The following is a 21,826-nucleotide window of genomic DNA, read 5'->3' as shown; positions in this document are numbered from 1 at the left end:
TTATCATCTGCAGTGATCTTTGAGCCCAAGAATATAAAAGCCCAACACTGCTTTTGAGCTAAAGACAGGAATACTTGAATATAAAGCCTGCCTCTGACTCTTAGTAGCTATGTGACCCTAAGAATATAATGACTGCCCTGAGTTTCAGGTGTAACCAGCTCTCTGACGTTGTTAGGAATGGATGGATTGAGATCTTCATTGGAATGGAGAATTCCCATACCAAGGATATCATTGACCCTTGTCCTATTGACATACTGGCTTTTATCTTTCAGTATTTATACAGAATGAAGTTTTTAATCTCTAAATGCATTTATTTATAATAAGTGGTCTTAGTAAAGACTTTATTAAGACTTTTAGCTATACGAGTCACAAAATAAATTTGGTTATATTATATAATTTGATTATAGCTTGCTTTATCCCACCTTTGGAATAGTCAAGATTTAGAGCTGAAATGGACCTCCAAGGCAGTCTAGTATAGGAGTGGGTACACATGTGGCCTTCTAGGTCCTTGGGTGCGGCCTTTTGACTGCATCAAGTCCAAGTTACAAATCCTTTTATTAATGGTATTTGTTCTATAAAGTTTGGATTCAGTCAGAGGGCTGCACTTGAGGACCTGGAGGGCCACATGTGACCTCGAGGCCGCAGGTCCCTCACCCCTGGTCTAGTCCAATCCCTTCATTTTATAGATGAGGCTAGGTGACATTTAAAACTTACTATTTGCAAATTTATATTGAATTTTATGGTGAAAATTTGTTTTCTTACTGTAGTTTATTTTTATGTAGTCCATTTATGTCATCAAAATAGCAAGACCAGAAAAATTGAAAGAGCTCCCTTATTTCAGAAATGCTATAACCTCTAGTTAACCAGTGTGTTGTGGTGTAGACCTGACTGTGGAGTCTGGGGACCTTGGGTATGACTTAAAGCTTATCGTATTTCATTTCTGATGATTAAATAAATGTCAATCCGTAAAAAATGGATTTGTACACAAATTCTAATTTCTTATAAGAAAATAAGGAGTTAGTAGACATTTATTAAACACCTACTGTATGCCAGACACTGTGTTGGGGATACAAAGAAAGTAAAAGACAGTCTCTGCTCATTAGGAGCATTACACAGGCATGTGACACAATTGGTTATTATTCCTGATCACACTGCAGTACTTGTGTTATCTTTTTAGGAAGAATTTGAGATCTAGGCTTTTAAGATTTTGAGCTGGAAAGTTTCTTAGAGACCAAATAATCTAAACCTCTCATTGGAAAATCAGGGTATGGAGGCCTAGGATGGTAAAGTTTACAGTGCCATTTTTGTCACCTAAAAAAGAGGGGCAGGTGATTTGGGAATTTCAAACCACACATACTCAGAGAACCAAACCAAGGCTCAGCCCCAGATCTCCAGTTTCCAAAAATTCTCAGAATCATAATGTGAGTTTGGAAACCTAGACATTTTAGTTACCAGTTTGGTCTTGAAATCTCAGTTTCAAAATGTGTGAGCTTTGAGCCAATCCAAGGAGACTAAAAGCGTTATGAAGTATACATTCAAGATTTTTTGCATCAGTTGACTTTGTATATAACACCTAGAATAGTTCATAATATCTTGTTAGTAATTGTAAGCTGCTTTTGCCCATAGAAGATATTAAAATAATATGTTATTGTTAAGGTGTTAAGGGCTGTACTTCCTGAAACTCAACTTTAGGTACTTTTTTATGTCCTATGTAGTCACTAAAACCATTTATAAACAGTTGTCAGAATGCCAGTGTTTGCATCCAATTGTCTGTTTTGTCTGTTTTGTCTGTTGTAGAAATGTTTAGAAATGGAGAGAGATGAAAAAAAATAAAGAAAATGTCCTTTTGTTTTTAAATATTTTAAAAGAAAATTTTCATACATCTTTTAAAAACAGCAGAATACATAATAGACTTGAAATAACCTTGCAAATTTCCATGACAGATCTGATTTGTGGCATGAATCATTCTTATCTACTCCCCCTTCCCTTCCCCATTTCTCAAACCTTGCTGTTCCCTAAAGAATATGTGGAAAATCACGGTTTGCTAATAGGTAAAGTTGGCCTTTCCCCTGTTTCTGTTGGAATAGTCCATCCTGAAACACTGACCTTTTAGTTTTAATAAGTTTTATTTGAGAAAATGTTCAGCTTTTGAAAGCTGAAAAGAATATTTTAAGACAAGCCATTTTTAAACAGAATTCTCCAAGTGGTAGAGCTTCTTATTTTGGATCAGCTTTATCGACAGGAAATATAGTTTTAAATTTTGTACAATATTTATTCAATGATAAATGTGCATTTTATATTCACTCTTAATACTGCTGTACTTCATTATGTGTCTATACTTGATTTACTTTCTTAGATTGCAAACTTTTCATGTTAGGGGCTTATTTGACTATTTTAAAACTTCTTATATGTAGCCGAATTTTTTCACCAGGTTTTGAGAATGAAAAGTTGAAACGTGTTTCAATCTCTAGTGACTTTTTAGAAATACTGCCTTTTTTTTTTTCTCAACTGTACCTTATTTCTGTTCCTTACAGGGATGTATAAACCTTTTCTGCTCTGATATCCTATATCACTTCATAACAGCATTTTGTAGGATTTTTAACCATTTTTTGTGAAGCACCTAATTTTTCAGGGCCCAGTTTTTTGGTTATTGTAAATTTGTGAGGCTCTACGTTTAAGCGCATGATGTAGGTAGTTTATACTTGTTTCAGAGGCCTTGTTGTGATAATATCCATTGTATCTTTTTTTAAGCCCTCAATCAAAGGTTTGCCATCACAAAGAAACAAATTCTTTTTTTTTTTTAATCACATTGGTTTGAATAGATGGCATGTTAAAACATTTGATTGATAGTTCTGTTTCTCTTTAAATTGAGCATTTTGAACAAAAATATTCACTTGTAGTCCTTATGTATATTTTCCTTTAGTATGTTTTTAGAGGAAAACAAGAAAAAATAGTTTCTGCCATACTATTTTGTGTTCAGTATCCCTATTTTTGAGGTTTCATTGGTAATGATCTGTGATTTTTAATTAAAGTCGGGGGGAACGGAATAAGCCTGCTATATGCCAGGTACTGTGCTAAATGCTTTACAAATATTATCTCCTTTGACCTTAACAACAACCCTGTCAGGTAGGTAGGTTTATTATGCCCATTTTATAGTTGAGGAAACTGAGGCATTCAAAATGTGACTTTCCCAGGGTTACACATCTAGTAAATGTCTGAATCTGTATTTGACCTCAGCTCTTTCTGATTCTAGGCCCAGTGTTCTATTCATTGTGTCACCTAGCTGCTAGGATTAAAGAGGTGAAAACTCAAATCTTTTCATTCCTTAGATGTTCTAGATAGGTGAGGTTTTAGTTATGTCTCTTTGTTATTTAACTCTGTTATGCTGTTGGAGAGGGAGTAAAGTTCTTTATAACTTTCAACAGATGTGCATTGCAAAGCTTTTGGGGAGATAGGAGCTGATACTGAAGTATCAGTCTTGTTCTTCAGGAGGAAGGGTGCATAAATCTCAACTGAGGTTTATTTCAACAAACATTTAAGTCCTTACTATGTGCAATGCTCTAGAGATTACAAAAATACAAAATAACATGGACCTTCCATTAAAGGGGGTGAACAGTGGGTTATAATTTATGCCCTGTTTAAGTACAGTGCAAAGTAATGTGACCATGGAGGGTTAAAGGTACAAAAAAACCCCCAAACCTTTAAGAATATTTGGGAAAGGAGTTTTTAGTTTAGGGAAGTTTAGTTTAGGGAAGTCAGGGAAGGCTTCATGGAAAAGGCCTTACCCAGGATCAGAGAACCTGTGACCTCAAGGCCACATGGGGCCCTCTGGGTGCTCAAGTATGCCCTTTGACTGAATCCAAACTTCATAGAACAGATCTCCTTAGTAAAAGGATTTGTTCTGTAAAACTCTCAAGGACCTACAAGGCTACATGTGGCCTTAAGGCCGCAGATTCCCCATCCCTGGTCTTACCCGAGTTGAATCTTTAAAGGAAGATGAGAATTCTGAAGCATGGAGGTTGAGAAAGAATGAATTCCAGTTATGGGGGGCACAAATTCAAGTGGACTGATAATAATTCAGGGAACATTTCATTTTGGCTTTAATGGAGGGTATGTGAATGGTTGGAATGTAACTCCCCTTGGAGGAGGAAGGTCATGGACAGATAAAGGAAAGGGAAGGGTCCAAGTTCCCTACCCCTAGTCTTAGAGAACTGTTTTGAAGTCATTAAACTTTCAAAGAAAAGGAAATCCTAAGGTGATCTTTTAAGCACTTTGAGCAGCAGTTGTTAACCTGTTCATAACTTGTTTCTGGATTTTTTTAAAAACATTCCAGGATAATTGGTTGCCTTTATAATCCTACATATTTTATTTTATGCATTTTAAAACATTATTCTGAGAATGGGTCCATAGGCTTCATCAGACTGCCGAATGGGTCCATGACACACCAAAAAAGATCCCCAAAACCTTAAGAACGCCTGAATCATCTTTCACTACTTGACTTTATTGTCTGCTCTTAGCCTGCCTTAAAATATTTTTTAATACTGAGAAGTGGGCTATAGCTAAGGAAAAGAAGTGTTTGATTATCTAGATTATCACTGATTTTGCTGATTAATGATTGATGGCTTGCTCTGTGTTCTGGGCTGAGGCTGACTCAGGCCAAGTCCTCTGGATTCAATAGATTTAATATGGGAACAAAATAAGAATTGTTAGGTTATTCAACAGTTCACAAAAAGAGATTTCTTTAACCATTGCAGAGAAAGATATTAAAAAAAAAAGAAAAAGAATAGGGCATTGAGGGTACCTCAAGTTGATTCAGTTGAGTGGAGTGCCTTATGATGATGCACCAGTCAAGCTGTTAAGCTACTACCTGCTTTGTCCTGAGGTAACTATGATATGATGTCAGCAGCCTAGACTTTTAGTTCCCTGAGCCAACCAGGATTCAAGGATGGTCTTCAGTATCTCTTAAGAAAAAATTAACCCAACTTGCTCAGGAGCAGAGATTAGGACATTGTTTCTACCATACTCTAGGTGTATTATCTGTTCAGTTGTTCTTCAGTTGTATCTTACTCCATTCTTCAGGACCCTATTTGGGTTGACTTTTTTTGGGGGGGGGGCAAAGATGCTCAAGTGGTTTGCCATTTCATTCTCCAGCTCACTTTACAGATGATGAACTGAAGCACACAGGGTTAAGTGATTGCCAGGGTCACACAGTTACTAAGTGTCTGAGGCCAGATTTGAAATCACAAAGATGAGTCTTCCTGACTTCAGGGCTGGTGCTCTTCCACTGTGCTACCTACCATTCCTTGGATGTGTTACAGCTATTTTTTACATGGGACTGAGAATCTCAGAGATTAATTGAGGTTGTTGAAGATATCAGAGGACCAAGACTCAGACACTAACAGTTCTTATTATAAATACATTAAGGGAAAAAGGGAAGATTGTGTTCTTGTAAAATGTATTATTATATTGGCTTAATAAGTATAGTATAATTAAGTCTTTGTTATGTGAATATTATAGGGCTTTTAAATGTAGAAAATGTGTAGGATATTTGAATTTGTAGTAATCCCTAGACATCCCTAGAAGTTTCATACTTATGTTTTTTAAAACTAAGTTCCTAAGAGGAGTCCTGCTTAAATTTATATTGCATACATATGTCTGTTTAAATGCTGTGTTCCTTCTAGTAGAAATGTAAGGTCCTTAGGGCAGGAGAATGTTTTTCATTTTGTCTTTGAATCCCCAGCCTAGTAGGGTACCCTATGCATAGGAGATAATTAATAAAACTTTAATGAATTGCATTTTCAATTTGCATATAAGCTATTTGATTGCTTTGATAATTAAGTTTTATTATATTGTATACAATGACATCATTATAAAAACTATAGTAATATTTTGAGGCCTCTATGGCTCCTATATGAAATCGCTAAGGTGGAACTACAAAGTTATGAGTAATCTTCCACAGTCCATATATGGAAATCATATTCAAGTATGAAAATTTCCAATTTGCTGGACAACTGGGAGTTTGTAACTCTGACTAGAGCACTGTCATTAATATAGATGAGTATTTCCAGAAACTTTGAAACTATAGAATCTAGTCTCTTTTTATTTAAAAAAAAAAAGTTTGTGGACTGGAATTTTGGAGAAAACTGAAAGACATACTTTTTTAAAAGGTCCAGTACAGTCTGTACATCTAAAGTACTTTTATTAGTGTGGGGGGGGGAAATGTATGTAATATAGTTTGTCTATCAAAATGCTATATTAAATTTAAATTAAAAATTGCTTCAAGTAATCACAAGTTTACTAATTAAATATCCTTTTTAATGTTTTAAAATTTCATAGCTAATGATGCCATCGTATAAAAACTTTGAAAGCATTAAGCATACCTTAGTCAGTTTATTAGAATGGTGGTGGTGTTATTTGTGTAAATTATTCTCCTGGTTCTGTTCTCTTCACTTTGTTTAAGTCCTTACTTTCTGGATTGTCTGAAACAATCTTATTCATAATTTATTTGGCTCAATAATATTCCATTACATTTATTTACCACAGTTTGTTCAGCCATTTTTCAGTTGATTGGTACCGCCTTTGTATCTTGTTCTGTTTTTGTCTTTTTCTTCTGATCCCCACTTGGAGATTAGGAATTTATTTTGCTCTCAGGTATTCCTTCTCCGGTCCTGTGCTTTCTTTTAATCGTCTTCTATCTCTACTCCTATTTGGTTCTCTATAGAGCAAAATTTCTTACTTGGGGTCCACAGATAGTTTTCAAGGGTCCATGATCTTGGATGGGGGAAAAAAATCACATCTTTATGTCATCATAACTGATTTCTTTTGTAATCCTATGCATTTTATTTTATGTCTTTAAAAACATGATTCTAAGAAGGGGTCCATAGGCTTCACCAGACTACCAAAGAGGTCTGTGACATGAACAATAACAACAAAAAAAGATTAAGAATACCTGCTGGAGAATTTGATGTATTATTATTGTGTTGTGTGTGTGCTCACATGTGTGTTTAGCTTTCCTTTGTCCAGTTCAGATAAGAGTAAAGCTTATCTGATGCCCACTCCCTTTAACCCTTCCATCAAATTTATATTACTCTTATTTGTCATCCTAATTATGGGAATATAGTAGACCATTTCCCCTTATTCCTCTTTTTTTTTTAAAATAACAGTGTATTCCTTTTAATCTTTCTTTTCTCTTCCCTATCAAAACCTTGAGAATAGAAAAAGTCCACCCCCTGAAACTCTGTTTTTCTTATTCAGATTCCTCAGTGACTTTTAAAGACATTAAGATTTTGAAAGAAAACTTGTTTCTCCTCTTCCAGTTAGGGAACTAGCCTGTCATCATCAAATAGCCCCCTTCCATTTGTTCATTTATTAAAAAAAAATTACTTTTCTATGTTTCTCTTGATTTTAGTGTTTACTTAGCTCTGTTCTTTTCCTTAGAAGTGCTTGGAAGTCCTCTTCCATTAAAGGTTCATTTTTTTTCCCTTCTCTTTGTAGGATCATACTTTGCTTTTAAGTGTAAATTATTGTTGGTCTTAAGTCTGTTTCTTTTGCCTTTTAGAGCACTGTATTCCATGATCTCTTCTTGTTTATGATTGAAGACAGTGAGAATGTGCACTGGATAGAGTGCCTGCTTTGTATTCAACAAGACCTGAGCTCAAATCCAGCCTCAGACTCTAACTACCTGTGTGACCCTGAGCAAGTCACTGGACCTCCTTAGTTTCTGCATCTGTAAAATTGGGATAATATTAGCACCTGCCTTCCAGAGTTATAGTGGGGATAAAATGAAATAATATTTATAAAGGGCTTTGTAAACCTTAAAGCCTTATATAAATACATATTATGATTACAATTATCATTATTACTATTGCTACCAGGTGTTGAATGATCCTGACTACAGTACCATAGTATTTGAAGTCTTTTTGATTGCTTGCAGTAATTTTTCTTTGACAGTGGAGCTCTGATTTTGGCTGTGACCTTTCTAAGACTTTTCCATTGAGGTTCCTTTCCAAGAATGGTCAGTAGATTCTATTTTCACTTTGGCACATGGTTCTAAATTAGGATTTTTTTTTATTCCAATTTCTCTTTAAAGATGGTACTTTGTTTCTTCTTTTATTTTTGCTTAATCTACTTTAAGGCAACACTATTCCCACAGGCTGTCTTCGGCTTACCCTCAGAAGTTGCCCCTTTCCTGTTTGTCACCCCATTTCCTAGTTTTGGAATATTACTCTAGGACCCAGTTCAGCTTATATAACATAAATTTTATTTTAATTTAGTATTTTATTTTTCCCCAGTTACATGTAAAAACAATTTTAACAATTTTTAAAACTTTTAAGTTCCAAATTCTCTCCCATCCTCCCTCCCCACACCCCCTAATTGAGAAGGCAATTTGATATATGTTATACATATATAGTCATGCAAAACATTTTCATGTTAATGATGTTGTGAAAAAAAAATAGACAAAAAAAATCCTCAAGACAAATAAAATAAAAAAAAATATGCTTCAGTCTGTACTCAGATCCCATCAGTTCTTTCTCTGGGGATGGATAGCATTTTTCATCCTAAGTCCTTCAGAATTGTCTTTGATCATTGCATTACTGAGAATAGCTAAGTCATCACAGCTGATGATCTTACAAAATTGTTGTTACTTTATATACAGTACATTTCACTTTGCATCAGCCCATGCAAGTCTTTCCTGGTTTTTCTGAGAGACTCCTGCTAATCATTTCTTATAGTATAATAGTATTCTATCATAATCACATACTGCAACTTGTTCGGCCATTCCCCAATTGTTGGGCATTTCCTTAATTTCCAATTCTCTGCCCCCAGAAAAGAGCCGCTACATGTTTTTTTGTACATATAGGTCCTTTTCTTTTTGTTTTTTTAATCTTTTGGGTTAAACAGATCTAGTAGTGGTATTTCTAGGTCAAAGGGTATGCATGATTTTATTGCCCTTTGGGTATAGTTCTAAATTGCTCTAGAGAATGGTTGAAATCAATTCACAACTCTACCAGCAATGCATTAATGTCTCATTTTTCCCTCATGCCTTCCACTACTTGTCATTTACTGTTTGTGTCCTATTAGCCAATCTAATAGGTATGAGGTAGTATCTCAGAATTGTTTTAATTTGTATTTCTCCAATCAGTAGTGAGTTAAAGTATTTTTTTCATATGGCTATAGATAGCTTTGATTACTTCATCTGAAAACTGATCATATCTTTTGATCATTCATCAGTTGAAGAATGGTTCTCATTTTTATAAATTTGGCTTAGTTCTCTATATGTTTGAGAAATAAGATCTTTATCAGAGAAACTTGCTTCAAAATTTTTAACAATTACTGTTGTTATTTCCTGCCATCCTATTCTTCTCCCACACTTGTTTATTCTATTCTGTTCTCTCTGTCCTTTCACCCTGTGCCTTCTCAAAAGTGTTTTACATTTGACTAACCCCTCCCCCAGTCTGCCCTCCCTTCTATCACCCCACCTCCCTTCTTTTATCTCCTTCCTCTCCTACTTGGCTGTAGGGTAAGATAGATTTCTATGCCCATTTGAATGTGTATGTTATTCCTTCTTTGAGCCAATTCTGATGAGAGTAAAGTTCACTTTACTCCCTTTCACCTCCCCACTCTTCCCCTCTACTGTAAAAGCTTTTTCTTTCCTCTTTTATGTGAGATAATTTACCCCATCCTATATCTCCCTTTCTCTTTATCCTGGTACATTCCTCTCTCATCTCTTAATTTTATTTTTTAGATATCATCCCTTCATATTCAACTTACACCTGTGACCTCTATCTATATATATTCCTTCTAAAGTGCCCTAATAATGAGAAAGTTCTTATAAGTTACAAGTATCATCTTCCCATGTAGAAAAGTAAACAATTTAATCTTATTAAGTCCGTTTTGCTTTCCCTTTCCTATTTACGTTTTTATGCTTCTCCAGTCTGGTATATGAAAGTCAGATTTTCTATTCAGCTTTGGTCTTTTCTTCAAAAATGCTCAAAAGTCCTCTCACTGAATGTCCATTTTTTCTCCTGAGGGATTATACTCAGTTGTGCTGGGTAGGTGATTCTTGGTTGTAATCCCAGCTCCTTAGCCCTCTGGAATATCATATTCCAAGCCCTCCAATCTTTTAATGTAGAAGCTGCTAAATCTTATGTTATCCTGACTGTGTCTCCATGATACTTGAAATATTTCTTTCTGGCTATTTGCAATATTTTTTCCTTGACCTGGAAACTCTGGAATTTGGCTATATTTCTGGGAGTTTTGATTTTGGAATCTTTTTCAGGAGGTAATCAGTAGATTCTTTCAATTTCTATTTTACCCTCTAGTTCTAGAATATCAGGGCAGTTTTTGAAAATTTCTTGAAAGATGATGTCTAGGCTCTTTTTTTGATCATGGCTTTCAGATAGTCCAATAATTTTTAAATTCTCTCTCCTGGATTTGTTTTCCAGGTCAGTTGTTTTTCCAGTGAGATATTTCACATTGTCTTCTATTTTTTCATTCTCTCTCTCTTTGTTTTATCGTTTCTTGATTTTTCATAAAGTCATTAGCTTCCATTTGCTTCATTTTAATTTTTAAGGAGTTATTTTCTTCAGTGAGCATTTGTACTTCCTTTTCCATTTGGCCATTTCTGCTTTTTAAGGCATTCTTCTCCTCATTGGCTTTTTGGACCTCTTTTACCATTTGACCTAGTCTGTTTTTTAAGGTGTTATTTTCTACAGTATTTTTTTGTGTCTCCTTTACCAAGCTGTTGACTACCCAATTTTTCCTCTACGTCTCTTACTTGATTTTCAAAATACCCTTTGAGCTCTTCCATGGCCTGAGAGCAATTCATATTTTTCTTGGAGGCTTTGGATATAGTTGCTTTGACCTTGTTTTCTTCTTCTGAGTGTGTGTTTTGATCTTCCTTGTCATCATAGTAACTTTCTATAGTCAGAGTTTTTTTCTGTTGTTTGCTCATTTTTCCCAGTCTCTTACTTGAGTTTTAACTCCTTCTTAAAATGTCCCAAGCTTCAGGGATTTTGTGCAGCTGTTTTCAGATACTTCTAGGGACCTGTCAATTTTCAGTTCTTCTGAGGTGTTATGATCTAAGGAGAGGTGTTTACTATTCTGTTATGTGTGCTAGCCTGTGAATGACCACAGGCACTCTTTTCTGCTCTGAAACTGTGATGCTGGTCCTTGCTCTACTGCAGCAGCAAGTTCTACCCTGCTAGTGCTCCTACTCACCGTGGGACTGCCACCCAGGACTGTTACTGGGATCCAAGTATGGGCAAAGCAACAGAGTCCTGCCTCAGTGCTAGCCCTCCTCCCCGCCCCCCCCAAGCAAAAAGACCCCTGTAGTCTCCTTCTGACCAGTTGTTTTCCCCCCCCCCCCCCCCCCCCCCCAGTCTGTGGTCTGAGAGCTCCTGAAGTAGCCGCTGCTACTGTTGCTACTTATGTAGTCACTCCCAAGGCCTGCTCCTGGTTTACTACGCCCAAGTCTGTGTTTGCCTGGCTTATGCTGGCGGGGCCTGAGCTGGACTGTGCTCCACATGCAACAGACCTTTCCTGCTGCCCTTCTAAGCTGCCCTTGGAGTCTTTTGGCTGAGGGGTCTCGAACATGCCACTGTTGCCCAGTCTCCCTGAGGCCTGTTCCAGGGGCTGGTCTGCATTGGTGCCAGGCCTGTGTTGGACTGTGCTCCTCTCTTACCCTGGTGGAATAGACCTTTCCTGCCGACCTTCCAAGTTGTCTTGAAATTTGTCTGTCTTTTTGTGGTTTCTGCTGCTTTAGAATTTGTTTATAATCTTTTTTTTGGTGGGGGGGGCTAGGCAATGGGGTTAAGTGACTTGCCCGGGATCACACAGCTAGTAAGTGTCAAATGCCTGAAGTCATATTTGAACTCAGGTCCTCCTGTCTCTAGTGCTGGTGTTCTATCCACTGTGCCACCTAACTGCCCCTAGAATCATTTTTTAAAATTATTTGGAGGGGTTTAAGAGAGAGCTCAGATGAGTTCCAGCCTTTACTCCGCCATCTTGGCTCAGTCCTATAACATAAATTTTTAGTGACCTAGTCAACATATTCTCTAATTTTTCCTCATCCAACAGAACCTAATTAGAAATAAAAGTGACTGTTGGTGGGAATAATCCAAGGCATAATTGACAATTGGATAAGAGGACCAGGAGCTCATATGTAGAGGACACTGTAGAGATGATGATGATCAGATAAAGAATTCCAGAGTTCATAAACGTAGAATTAGAATATTTTTTGGATGATGACAAGATCAAGATTATGAATATGTAGCTAAGGTATAGTGGAGGAATACACAGGAACTGACTAGTTTGAGGAACTGGGAAGTTAGGGTTTTTAAAGGTTTGTCAGGATGTATGTTGCAATCCCCTTTTATGAGTGTAGGAATTGGGATGGAGAGAAAGGTTGTGACCTTGGCACTGAACTCATTGAGTAGGGAAGAGAGTGCCTTGGAGTAGATGGAATTACTAGAATTTTGATTGAGTGATAAATTTAATTGAATGAATTTCAAAGGAAAAGAGGTTACGGAGTGGTGGTGATAGAGGAAGAGTCGGAGTGGGCATTGTAGACCACTTCTGGGGATGAGAGTGAAAGTAGAACTGTTAGGAAATGGTGGCCAGAAAATGTCATGTCATTCAGAGGAAACCTGGTCTCAGTGAGAGCCAGAAGGTGGAGGAATGGGAAAAGAAAATGTTTAAGACAAAGCAAGTTTGTTATCTGTGAAATAGGCTTTCTGAAAAGTATAGTGGAAGAGGTATGCAGATCTGAGGTAAGGCATTTGGGGGATAGAATTTAGGGGGATGGTAGTAAGAGATTGGACAGTGGAGGATAGGGAATGAGGTTTGTGCATTGAAAGCTGAGCATTCTGAAACACTGATATGGAAAGAATATGATGGCGTAAGAAGAGTATGCTAACTGTTGAGGAATGAATCCAGGCAGAATTATCAGTGGATTTTGAGAGAGGACTTTTGAAGAGGGGCAGGTGATTAAACTATTCAAAACCTCCTTTCAAGGACCTTGTAGCAGGTTGAGATATTGAGTCCTGTGACAGACTAGAACAGGCCAAGAGATGTCCCCCAGGTCATCCTTTGAGATTCAGAGCACTGGATCTTTGGGGCCCTCTCTGTCATCTTTGGGGACAGTGTTCTGAGTCTGAAAAACCTTAGGATTACATTGTTTGGGCCCTTTGTTCTGCCTCAGCCACATTGGTTACTGCCCTTCTGCTCCCTTCTTAGGTACCTGCTATGGGTTCCAATCACCCTGGCACTTTCTCAAAGGAGTCCTCTGTTCTAACTGCCTCCAGGTTGTTGTGGTTTGTTCATTGCTCTTGAAGAGAACCTTGACTTCAGGAAGGTGATGCTATGACTTGCAAGTGAGTTGGATTTAAGTGAGAGAGGGCTCTGCAAAGTCACCAGTGTCACTTTTTCCTCTGGAGCCTTCTGGGTCCAGTGGTTATCTATAGATCTGGATGACTGGAGATGGCCCCCACCTCCAGGTATTTGGCTTGGCAGGCAGGCTCTAAGTTTCTCTATTATCTGGTTGCATGAGATGTTTTTTGCCCTTGTTAGTTCTGGTTTTTCTGGTGGCCTCCTGTCCAGTTGCCCTTGGTCTTGTCACTGACTTTTTGTACAGTTTTTCTTTGGAAGAAATCACTTACTGTAGTTTCTTATTGGATTTCTTTATTATTCAGTTGGGTGAGATTATTAGATTTTTTTGCCTTAGTGATGGTTTAAGAGCTGGGTTACCTGCCTTAGTTAAGGTCACTGTCTTGGCCAAAAGTCTTAAGAAACAGTTTCTTAACCTACTTAAAATTTTTTGTTTTTTGTTTTTATGAATAATAGGGCAAACATTTTTGGAATAAAATGAAAAATAGATTTTTTTTTTTGGCCACCCTATTTCCACATTTCCTATTAAGATTTCCATTTTTGGCCCCAAGTCTTTTCTTTAAAAAATTACCTGACCTTTACTGTTTTTCCTTTCTCATTGTAAAAAATGATTTAAAAACATCCTTAAAATTTTTCTTTTTCTTTCCATGAGAGTTGCTCCATTTTATTTATTTTTTTTTCAGCCAAAGACAAGGTTTATTAGAACATCCATCATATTGGGCAGACTCTTAAGGAGTCTGAACATGAGTAAGCAGTGGCTAGATTATAAAGATCCCAGCAGTGGCTAGATTTTAAGAATCTTAGCAGTGGCTAGATTATAAAAATCTAAGCTGAGTTCCATTTTAGCTCAGCATAAGGAAACATATTATGTTCTACTGAAATTCCCTCCCTATATATCTCAGGAGAGGATTGCCCAAAACTTCTTGTTCTTTGAATATTTTATTTTTGCATTTTTGAATCATTATATTTTTATGTCATTTTCTAACTAGATTTCCTCAAAGAGTTTTCTGTTTAATACCTGTCAGCTATCTTTACAGATGTATTTAGTAGTAATTGATTTCTTTGAAAAAATTTTTAAAATTATTTAAAAGTTATTATCTTTGTTTTTAAATTGCCTAAATTATCCCACCCTCCACCCTGGGTAGTATTTGTTTATATAGGTATCTTCAGCCATCACAGGGCATTTCTGATCTTTCATACTTGTCTGCCTTCCTGCCAGATGTGTTTGCTAATAGGATTCTAATGGATTCAAAACTTCTTTCTCCTGAGGGACTTGATTGAAAAACTCCTATAATTTATGTGGAGGGTCGGGGGAGAGAGGTAGAGGAGGCAGAGAAGGTAGAATGCAGAGGGGAGAAATGGTACTTTAATATGTTGTTAGAACTTTTGTTAAGAATCTCTATAGCAGACCCATATGAAATCTTCTAATCTTAAAACCAAATGTTTAGGGTTAAGTCAAGACGTATTTATTTAGCATTTACTATGGCTTTAGTATTGGCTTGTACTATTTTTTTTAAGCCTTTTGATACCTGAATTTGAATTTGGTGTATTTGAAAATATAACTTAAGTGTTTCTTGGTTGCATAATCACCATAATACCAAAGATAATTTCACTCCAATGAATATGGCAGTTTCAAACATGATAATTTTATTAAGCACCTCCTAAGTGCCAGGTACTATGCTGACACTTGTAATAAGTGTCAGGCTCAGTCACCTTAAACTCTTATTGAGGAAACAATATGTACACATAGAAGTAGATGCAAAATATATAAAAAATAAAGTAAATTTTTTTTTTGGAGGCAGCATTTACAGCTTGGTGGGGAGGGGTCAGACAAGGCTTCCTGTGATATTTGGGTTTGGCCAAGAAGAAATCTAGGAATTCAAACAAACAAACAAAAAAAAGAAACCTAGGAATTCTAAAAGTCAGAGAGGAGCATGCCAGCCTTGGGGGATGGCCTGTGCCAAGCCATAGACGGAAGAGATAAAATGTTGGGAAAGGATAAGTAGATAAGTTTGGCTGGAATATAGAATGCATGTAGGGGAATTATATGTAACAGGTCTTGAAAGGTAGGCCAGTACTGGGTTGTGAAGACTTTTGAATGCTAAACAGGGATTTCTGTTTGATTCTAAATGTAATAGGGAGCCACTGGAGGCTTTTGATCAGGAGAACAATATGCTTAGACCTATCTTAAGACTATCACTTCTGGAAACATGTGGAGTAGAGATTGGAGAGGGAAGAGTGTTAGGCAGGAAGACTAATCAGGAGGTAATTACCATATTACACATGAGAAAAGTGATGTGGATCTGAACTAGGAAGGGGGGGCTGTGTGAGTAGAGAGTAGATAACATGCCGGGGCTCCTGTGGAGGGAGAAGGGACAATACTTAGAGATGTGGGTGAAAGAGTGACATTGAGTATGTTTGATCTTACAGATTGTTCATCATTCCCTGTCTCTGTATTTCCAAGACAATATTAAGAGTTACAAATTATGTTCACAGTAACTTGATGTAATGGCCCAGGTCCTTCTAGCAGTAAATAGTTTCTTGAGATTGTTAGGCATTTTAAAATTGCTTGTAGAAGCCATTTATTTGTAGACTGATGATAAAACTCCTAGAACCATTAGGGAAGTGTTGACTACCGTGCTTCTGTAGTATTATGATTTCCTAATTCCTAGGACAGACAGAGTTGGTAGTATTTGATGCATTGTTTTCTAATGGTATCTTTATTTAATTACTTATGCATTATTTTTTTCTTAATTATAGCTAATGAAGAAGAAGTCAGAAGAGTAGCCGAAGAATTGGCTACGAAAGAGTCTGAAAATCTGAAAAGGTTTGTTTTATGGTATATGCAAGATATTCTGATGGCATAGCCTATCTATTTAATATTTCTGGTGACAGATTTACTAAGGGGTCTTCCTGATTTGTGTATTCTGAATTAATTTCACTGGGTTTTAGTTTCCTCATCTGCAAAATGAGGAGGTGGAACTATATGACCTTGGAGGTTCCTTCTAACTTTTCTTATATTATCCTGCTATCCATCTGGGAGAGGAAATGTGGCATAGTGAAAAACAGCACTACATTTGAAACAGAAATCTGGAGTTTTAATCTTTAGCTTGCTATTTATTAGCTATGAGACTGTGGGTAAGTCAGTTATCCTCTTTGACTTTATTTCCTCAAATTTAAAATGATAATAATAATAATAATACTTATGCTATCTACAGGGTTGTTTTGAGCTATTATATAACTGGACTACTAGTCCTAATACCTAATATTTCCCAAACTTATTTGTCTGAACAGTATTGTGTACTCGATGTGATAGTGGGAAGTAATGTTTTAGTTGCTCAGATATTCTGGGTGATGCACTGTTACCTAAATATACTCAAGGTGAATTTCTGATATTTGCATGATTAGAAGATAATGAAGTATACTTAATAGATAGCATAGTATAATGGATTAGGAATTGGCCTTGGAGTCAGGGTCAAGCCCTGCCTCTGACACATACTGGCTGCATAACCCAGGTTAAGTCATTTAAATCTTGTGTCCCTGTCAACTCTCTTAAGACTATAAGTTATTGAGCAATTGCTGAACTCCTGTGGGAGAAGGAATTTCCTGGGCAGAAGTTCCCTACACTAGTAACACTCATAGGAATAGACCAAAAAAAAAAATTCTTAATAGGAAAGTTATAGAGACTTGAAATAGAGTTAATCATAATAGGGAGATGATGCCAGAGGTAAGTAAGTAGATGATAAGAGAGCATTAGTTGCACTTGATAACATTATCAAGATAAACTATGTGCTAGGGACTAAAAAACTAGAATGTGGCATGTAATGGGTCAGCCACTGTCAGTAGTCCAAAAGATAGTGGTAGTGGAGAACAGGAGCCTTGTCTCAGGATTGGAAGGGGTACATGTCCCAGTTTTCAAACAAAGAAAAGAGATTGGAATCTGCAAACTCTATGGCAATGAACTTGACCTTTGTTCCCGGAAGTATCCTAAAATGTATTATTATTAAAAGTATGGTTGGTGAAAAATCTAGAAAAAGAAGAAATTGGAGAAAGCCAGCATGGCTTTATTTGGAATAGACCTCTTCACTATATATTTCCTTTTTTTTTTTTTTTTTCTTCTTCTTACAGGTTTCCTTGATCAGGGGAATGCAATAGATAAAGTTTACCTGGATTGATATTAGCCAATATTTTAGCTAATACCTGTCATGTCTGTTCGGGTGGACAAGATGGAAAGATATGGGCTAAGCAGCAGTATAGTTGGATAGATTTACAGATGTGGGAAAGGCCAGACCCAGGAAGAAGTCACTAATGGTTTGATGTCAATTTATGATCTTAGAATCATAGATTTAGAACTAGAAGGAACTTTTAAGGCTTATCTAGTCCAACCTCATTTTAGAATTGAGAAAATTGAATTCTTGAGAAAGGACACAGCTTGAATAAGATCCCACAGTAAGCGATAGAGATGACAGGTCCGTAGACTCAAATTCTTTGCTCTTACCATTGTGCCATGAATGCCTTAGGCATCCATGGAACATTTTCTCCATCAAATTTGCAGATGGCAGAAGGCTGGGAAGCATAGCTAATGTATTCGATGAGAGTATCCACAAGGATTTCCATGGGCTAGAATGTTGGACTGAAGATAACGTGATAAAATTTGTTTGAGGCAAGTGTAAAGTTGAATTAAAAAAACCCATGTCAAGTACAAGATGAGGATGGCATACCTAGTCAGCAGTTCATCTGAAAAAGATCATTCTAGGGGCTTTAGTGACCTTGCAAGAGCAATTTTAGTCTGATATGACAAGAATAAAGCCAGTGGAATCTTAGGTTGCTTTAAGAGAGGTCTAGTGTCCAGGACTATGTGATAATAGTCCTGCCTTACTCAGATATGGTTGTTGGGAGTATTTGTTCGGTTGTGGCAGCCCCATTTGAAGGATTAGGTGATTATCTAATAGATATTTGATAGATAATAGATATTAGATAATCTGATAGATATCTAATGGATAATTGGATATATTATCCAATAATAATAGTTAAATAATACATTGATAAACAGGGGAATTGTCTAGAGGAGATCACTTGATTGGGAAGAGCCCTAGAACTGTACCTTTTGAGAGTGAAGGAAGTATGGATGTTGAAGTGGGAAAAAGAAGACTTTATGAGCCTGAAGGAACTAGGGATGTTTTAGTGGCAGAAAAGAAGACTTTGTGGGTCCTGGACAACAACATTCAAGCATTTGGTAGGCTGTCCTGTGGAAAAGGGGTTAGCTTTGTTTTGCTTGGTCCTAGAGGGCAGAAACTGGCAGCCAGGGGTAGGATTGGTAAAGTAGTGAATTTAGGCTTCATAAGATACGTAAAGAAGGGTACAATGATTAGAACCATCCCAAAGTTGCTTGGGCTTTTTTTTGTGGTAAGATTGTTGTTTCTGGCTCATTTGAAGTCTTTTAGGGCTAGCTTTCTGTAGAGGAAATTCTCTCTTAGGTCTCATTTGAACTGGTTGTATTCTTCTGGTCCATTGCTCTTGTACACTCTGATACTGAATGCATGTAAATCATTCTTTGATTGGGAAGATGTAACAGGACCTTAAAGTGCCTTCCAATTATCACCTGGGTCATCAGTTATTATTTATTTTAATATATGGATGTAATTCTTAGTAGTTATTTATAACAATGCAAAGTAGCAAATTGTTTAATAAAACAAGATATATACTTTAGTTTCTGTGATAAAGGCAGCATGGAGTAGTCTAAAGAATATTGGACTTTGAAGTCAGAAGACTTAGGCTGAAGTCTCCCAAATATACTACTCCTCACTTACTTGACTGTGGGGCACGCGTCTTCAGCTTTCTGAGGTTAATTTCCCTCATTTTTCAGAAAGGAATACTAGGGCTTACTTGCACTGTCTATGTCATAAAGTTATTGTGAAGAAAACAATGCATGTGTGTCCCTATAATGAATTACTAATTTATTAATGATTCATTAAATTTTTGGTGAGTTTTTTCTTTAAGGGAGCAGAGAGAAAATGGAGCAAGTCCATTTATATAAGGATCAGCTGTCAGCCTCCAGATCAAGTGATTTATGTTGGGATAGTTAGACAAAATAAAATTTAAAAGAATTATGGAGATAATTTTAAAATTTGGTTAATGCATTTAAAATCCAATGCATAGTTTCGTATTATTGGCTATGAATCAAAGGTAAGGTGTTCATACTTAGCAATACTAGTCCCTTTATGTAAATGTACTATTAACTAAGCTTTTAAAAAATGTCCTATAATAATGGTTAAATAATTATTATAATAATAAATAATTATAGTATAATTAAATAATCATAATATTATATAATTAAATAATTATTTCAATAAATTATTATAGTTTAATAGATACCAGTAGGGACTGTTGACCAACATCCTAATTAATATGCAGTAAGACATTTATCTGGCATTGTTAGTATACTTACCTGTCAGTGTAATTGATTTACCCCCAAGTGCCAAAACTCAAAATTTTAGTCATTTTTAGGTGTAGAAATAAATTAGTCATATCCTATAATAAAAGATGAATAGGAGAAAAAAGAAGTTCAGCACAGCTAACCAACATATCCACCCAGTCTGACATCACATAGTATTCTGCACCTGTTGTACCCCTTGAAAGGCAGCTGCCTGGTGGTATAGTGAAAAGAATGCTGGGCCTACAGGTGGAGGGCCTGAGTTTCAAATGCAGCCTCAGGCACTAACTGTGTGACTCTGAGGAAGTCACTTAACTTCTGTTTATCTCAGTTTCCTTAGCTTAAAAAGGGAATAATAACACCTCCCTAGCGGAGTTGTGAAGATCAGATGTAAGAAGGGCTTAGCAAAGTGTCTGGCACAAAGTAGGTTTTATTATAAATCTTTATTCCCTCTCTTCTTTTCCTCCATTGCTTCAAAGAAAGGAATTATGTTCTCATATCATTTCTTTGAGGCCAAGTTTAGTCATTATAATATTGTAGCATTGTTTTAATTTTTAAAATTCTCCTTTCTGTTTACATTTTTGTAGGCACTGTGTATTTTATTTTTTTGGTTCTCTTATTTCATTCTGCAGTAGTTTATGTGGCTTCATATTTGTGGTTTCTTAAAACACAATAATATTCAGTTACCTTCGTTATATTCAGTAATATTCACCTACCACAATTAGTTTAACCATTTTCCACTCTTTTTAAACAATTGAGTGTTGAAATGAGCACTAATATCTGTGATATTTTTCTCGTGGTAGCTAGGTGTTATAGTGGATAGGCTGCAAGATTTGCAATCTGAAAGACCTGAGACTGGAAGACCTGCCTCAGATACTTACTAGTTGTGTGACCCTGGGCAAGTTACTTAATTTCTATCTGACTCCATTTCTTCACCAGCAAAATGGGAATAATAATAGCACCTACTTAACAGGTTTATTCTAAGAATAAAGATGGCATAATATTTGTAATGCGCTTTGCAAACTTTAAAGCACCAGATAAATTCTAGCTGTTATAATTATTATTAATAACAATGAAAGTGATTATAAATCAGTCTTTTCCTGATGAGACAATGTTGCTATTTTGAACATTTACTGTGTTGTTATTGCTCTTTGATTTATAGTACAGTGATGCGCTAAAGCTTTTTAGGAATCTTGGGTCTGTTCGGAGTTGGTACATCCTAGCCATCACTGTTATTCATTCACTTAGCATTAGTTATTTCATTCTGTTATGTTTGCTCTTTAATTTTCTTTTATTACTGCTGTCCCGATGTTGCTGCTTCTGATCTACTGTCTCATTTACACAGTTATCTAGGTAAGAGGTTGATGATGGCTCCAGCTTTTGTATGAAGTAAGATATCCAGATTTTTCTTAGAGCTGTGTGTCTCTCACAAGGCTTTCTGGCTCATAATCAGTTACAGGGTGATTGAAGTTAATGGAAGTTGAGTTTCTGTTTGGATAGTCTGTAATTGCATGTTTTAAGTATGTTTTCATTAACATCTATTTGTAGGGCTAGTTTATACTAAGTATCCAAGATAATTAGTTAAATATTATGCTTAAGGAACTGAGGACTAGGAGTCAGGGAACGTAATTTAGGTGTGGTCATCAACTTTCTTGAGACTTTGGGCAAGGTACTTATATCTTCTGACCCTTAGTTTTCTTATTTTTAAAATGATGAGGGCATTAGAGTAGATGAATTCTCTCTGGAAACTCTAAAAAAACTTATTTTAAAGCATATATGTTTATTACAGCATTTATGAATATTAAAGTAATGCCCTCCCATTCTCTTTAGAGTATATAAGTCTCATGACACTAAATTTCTTAAATCAGAATGTAATTTGTACTACTAAAATTATCTGCATATATTTCAGTTGTTTCTCACATAATGCTATGTAATTATTTAATTGGATTAGCTTGATGGGAGTATATAATTAGATAGCAGAGTTCAAATTTTTTTAAAAGACCTCTT

General features: G+C 36.2%; 1 protein-coding gene across 1 annotated transcript in view; it reads left to right on the top strand.

Annotated features, from left to right (window-relative positions):
* CHCHD3 (coiled-coil-helix-coiled-coil-helix domain containing 3) overlaps positions 1-21,826 on the top strand; it is a 349,060-nt gene that overhangs the window by 50,711 nt on the left and 276,523 nt on the right. Inside the window, exon 3 of the mRNA XM_027842256.1 lies at positions 16,147-16,213. Coding sequence (XP_027698057.1) covers positions 16,147-16,213 — 67 coding nt within the window. The remainder of the gene's footprint in view (positions 1-16,146; positions 16,214-21,826) is intronic.

The sequence above is a fragment of the Vombatus ursinus genome, unplaced genomic scaffold (genome assembly GCF_900497805.2).
Source record: "Vombatus ursinus unplaced genomic scaffold, bare-nosed wombat genome assembly UNPS02014870.1, whole genome shotgun sequence".
Taxonomy (NCBI): Eukaryota; Metazoa; Chordata; class Mammalia; order Diprotodontia; family Vombatidae; genus Vombatus; species Vombatus ursinus.
The sequence above is the reverse complement of the archived record's forward strand: the minus strand, read 5'-3'. Positions and strand labels throughout refer to the sequence as shown.